The sequence below is a fragment of the Myotis brandtii genome, unplaced genomic scaffold, assembly GCF_000412655.1.
Source record: "Myotis brandtii unplaced genomic scaffold, ASM41265v1 scaffold188, whole genome shotgun sequence".
NCBI lineage: Eukaryota > Metazoa > Chordata > Mammalia > Chiroptera > Vespertilionidae > Myotis > Myotis brandtii.
In genome coordinates this window covers 579732-584290 of record NW_005356985.1, presented here as the reverse complement: position 1 = coordinate 584290, position 4559 = coordinate 579732, and the positions used below count along the sequence as shown (strand labels likewise).

The following is a 4559-nucleotide window of genomic DNA, read 5'->3' as shown; positions in this document are numbered from 1 at the left end:
ACCAGGCTCAGCCCCTGGCCCAGGTACTGGCCCACGTCCTCGGCCGCTCGGAAGGCTTCCCCGACGGACAGCTGCTCCCTGCGCTGCTCCTTGTGCTGGCGGGAATTCAGGGGGAAGGACAGGGGACACGCTCAGCCCACAGAGCCCCGTGGGAATTTGCTAAGGAAGCGGAGCACGGTGAAGCCTTTGTCTCAACAAGCTCACGGGTAGAAAACTGTCCGTAAGGAAACACCCCAAACACAGTGGAACCTTCATTTGTCCCACGTGCATCAAACCCTCGACTATGGACTTGGTGACGCCCAGGAGGCAGACCGGGTTCCGATCCTGCTTCTCCACTGGCAGGCAGGTGGCGGGACCAGCGTCTCATCCTCACCGGGACCCATTTCCTCGCCTGTAAAGCGGGGATTACAGCGTCCCCCTCGCAGAGTGGTTGTGAGGATTCAATGAGTTGCTTAACACACACAAACTGAATCCGGGGGACAAACAGGCATTTGCTGGGCCCAAGGCCAGGAGGGATGTTAAAGGCAGGGGAAGGGGGGTGCCCAAGGCCGGGAGGGTCGTGGCAGGATGGGGGGAGGTACCCAAGGTCAGGAGGGATGTGGCAGGCAGGGGGGAGGTGCCCAAGGCCAGGAGTGACAGGCAGGCAGTGGGGAAGTATCTTGTTCGAGGTGAAGCACTCAGACAGCAGGGACTTGAGAATGTGCGAGCTGGGGTGTGTGAAGGGATGAGGGCAGGGCAGAGAGGGTGTGCCCAGGAATGAGGGCGCATTGTGCCAGCGGTTACCTTCATCCTAGGACAGTGGGGAACGGTGAAGGGTTTTATGAACTCACTAGAGACCCGGTGCATGAATTTGTGCACCAGTGGGGTCCCTCAGCCTGGTCTGCAGGATCGGGCCAAAACCGGCTCTCCAACATTCCCCAAGTGGTCCCAGATTGTGAGAAGGCATAGGCCAGGCAGAGGGACTCCACCGGTGCACGATCTGGGCTGGGGAGGGACATGGAAGGTTGGCCAGCTGAGGAGGGACCGTGGGAAGGCTCCAGGGCGTGTCCGGCCCATCTCGCTCAGTCCCAATCAGCCAGATCCCAGCAGCAGGCTAACCTTCCAGTTGGAGTGTCTGCCCCCTGGTGGTCAGTGCACATCACAGCAACTGGTCAACCAGTTGACTGCCCTTAATGGTCAGTGCACGTCATAGAGACTGGTCAACTGTCTGCCCCATGGTGGTCAGTGCATGTCATAGCGAGCGGTTGAGCCACCTTAGCATATCATTAGCATATTATGCTCTGATTGGCTGAACAGCCAACCAGACGACCGGACACTTAGCATATTAGGCTTTTATTACGTAGGATGCTTGGTAAAGCCTTCCCCTGTAGAAAGAGTAACTCCTGTCTGTGCTACTGGAGCGCACCGTGCAATTACATGTTTTTCGGCGGGTGTTCAGAATGGTTACACGAAGAATAAGTGGCAGAATTCCTTACGTACCTTTTGCAGCATCTCTCGTCTTCTCTTAACTATTAATTTTTGGTGGAGCTTTTTCTTTTCCTGCTTTAGGTCGTTGTCCAACTTCTGTTTAATGGAGAAGACTTCCGTCTGAGCCCGTTCCATCAGCTCCTCCGTCTGCTCTTCATCCAGGTACCCTGCTCTAGACGAAGGAGACACGGGGTTAACGCCACCTCCACATTCTTACTTTGGTTTGAATAAGAGTCTTTACCCTGAAGGAGCAGGAGATGGGTAGGGAGACAGGAAGGGCAAGGTCGGCGTCACTGCGGACCACGGTGGAACTCAACACCAGGAGAGATCGCCCGGGAGGCAGAAACTGGGCCAGACCCCCAGGAAGAACATAACAGTCAGTCTGCCTATGTAAGGCAGGATCTCCAAGGAGATGGTGGGCTAGGAAGTCCTGGTGACAAGCAGGGCACCAGCGAAGTCTAAGAGGTAAGCGTAGGGAGTACTCGGTGAGGGTAATTCTATGAGCCACCACGGTGCTGGTTATACATGGATTCTGGGGGTGTCTGTGAGGCTGTTTCCGGATGAGATTACTCCCCACGCGCAGTTGTGTGAGCTCCACCACCCATTTCCCAGTGAAATGTCGGGATTTGCTTTAAAATAACCCGGGTGGAGCTGTAGAGCCCCATTGGCCATGAGTTGGCACCTGATGAGGTTGTGATGAGCATTTGGGTTGTCTGAACTATCTCGCATGTTTTCTTGTGTTTTTGTTCATCCTCGCCTGAGGTTATTTTTTCCACTGATTTTTAGAGAGAGTGGAAGGAGGAAGGGGGGGAGAGAGAAAGAGTGAGAGAGACATCGGTGTGAGGGAGACACACTGATTGGTTGCCTCCTGCATGAGTCCCATGGGGGGCCAGAGATCAAACCAGCAACCTAGGTACATGCCCTGCATCAGGAATCGAACCCGAGACCCGTCAGTGCACAGGCCGACGCTCTAACCACTTAGCAACACCGGCCCGGGCTATCATGCATGTTTTTAAATTCTACAATGAACCGGCGTCTTACAACCAGAGAATTTTCTTAAGACATAAGCAAGGAGCGGACAGTGCTTTCGGCGAATGAACAGAAGCAGCGGCCTGGGGCGAGGAACGCGGGGCAAGGCGGCTCGTCTGCATCGCTGGGACACTCTGGGGTTTACCTCTCGTGTTTCTGGATGAGGAGGGTCAGCTGGGCAGCGGCGGCGCTCAGCAGGCCCTGCGCACGGGTCTCCGCCGACTGCATGTTCTGCACCAGGTACTCCCTGTGGCCGAATCTCTTGCTCAGGTGGTACCTCTTACTGGCCTGGAAAAAGTCCATCAACTCTTCCACTTCCTCCTGCTCGAAAAGGAAATCAAGAGCATCTGCCTGATTAAAATGTAGAGGAAATGCTTTCTAGACACTTAAAATATTCCATTTCCTGTTAAAGAGAATATACAGGAGCAGGGCCCTGAGATAAACTGTAACCCTCTCTGCCCTTAACCAAGGCTTAGAAGGAAACGAAACACGACTAAGAAACGAGGACTTTGAAAAGTGCCCTGGACCCCACCTGATGTGACGAGTCATCAAACATCCTGGCCGCCCTGAACTTGACTCCACCTGCGATTCACCTTCCCCACGCACACTGCGCACCTGAGGCGCTCCCAAAGCTGCACCAGGACAGGTGTGCAGCGCCGGAGCGGTCAGCCACCGGCCCGACCCCGAGGCCCCACACTCACGGCGATGAGATGAGCTCAGTAAAAAGCGCAGCAAGAACTCTTCCTCAGTCCACGAAATGAACAAACCCCAGCAAACACAAAGGCATGTCATAACCTCGCTTATGCTGGTGTCCTTCCTGGGCCCAGGGCATTTCTCACCGTATCTACCTTCACCTCGGGAGAGAACACTATAATTCCCATTTCACAGATGAGGAGACTGGGGCCCCCTGGCATAGCTGGCAAATGGCTGAGCAGGGATGTGAACTCAGCAGTGTAACTCCGGGGCCTGTGCTCTGACTTCAGGGCGGGGCTGCCCCCAAATGCAGCGTTAGCCCCTGGCATAGTCATCGGATCACCGGGAACTAAGCCCTTAGCCTCAGTGGCGTCAGTGCACTGATCAGCTCGGCTGGCTTTTCCATCTGGGGAAACGTGGTCCATGCAACGGGCACCGAAAACATCAATGCTGTGTTCAACAAGATACACCTGGTGCCATGGACAGTCCCCTTTCCACACAAAAGCTGTAACGTCGCCAGTTCCCACCACCTGAGAATTCGCACTGTCCCGACAGCGGGAGCTGAATGGTCGTCCCACATGGCCCCGTACCAGCATCTCCCCGAGAGGTCCTGGCCGCAGAATCCATAGTCCTGTTCCCCACGGAACTGGACCCACGTGAGCTGTTGATGGGGCCACCAGGTAAGGAAACTCATTGTTACTCTAGCAGCTCCGGTCAAAGTCGTCTACGCCGTGGCACCTGATCACCACGGTGGTTACTTCTTTGACCCCAGTGTGACTGACAGTAACCTGCGTCCTTCCTAACGCGACTGTCCCAGCCCTAACTCAGCCCCGGCTCCATGAGCAGGAAAAGGACCGCAAGACCTGTCACCATCCAGGTGATGCCATGTGTCTGAACACGTAACGAGGAGGGGGATGGAATTCCTCCTTTCTCCCTCTCACTGACCATCTGGTGAGACAACTTAGAGCAAATGGAGAGGCTGGTTGTTCTCCTCCAGTCCCAGTGCCTTCTGGGAGCGGCCTTGTCTTCCCACAGGCTCAGGATGGTCACCGGTCTCCTCCCAGCGCTGTCCCGCGCTGTCGCAGCCTCACGCACTGGGCCTCGCCAGGACCAGAGCCTGGTGTGCGACTGCACACGGTGACTGCACTGTGCGTGTGGGTGCGTGTGCGTGTGTACATGTGCTTATCAAGTACCTCCTGCCGGCCTCATGAGCAATCCCACAGCATGTCCAGTCTCAGATAAACTACCTTCACGCGCGTCTGGAAATGTATTCGGTCTGCACCAATGACATTCACACTCAAGCTGATGTGCAAAAGAGGCAGATTCTCCCAGGCACATCTGGACACAGGTCGCAAACCCCACACGCACCG

General features: G+C 55.6%; 1 protein-coding gene across 1 annotated transcript in view; it reads right to left on the bottom strand.

Moving 5' to 3' along the window:
- EVC2 (Ellis van Creveld syndrome 2) overlaps positions 1 to 4559 on the bottom strand; it is a 64576-nt gene that overhangs the window by 19443 nt on the left and 40574 nt on the right. The window contains exons 12-14 of the mRNA XM_014538284.1: positions 2642 to 2817; positions 1480 to 1639; positions 3 to 95 (exon numbers count right to left, since the gene is read on the bottom strand). Of these exons, the coding sequence (XP_014393770.1) occupies positions 3 to 95; positions 1480 to 1639; positions 2642 to 2817 (429 nt within the window). The remainder of the gene's footprint in view (positions 1 to 2; positions 96 to 1479; positions 1640 to 2641; positions 2818 to 4559) is intronic.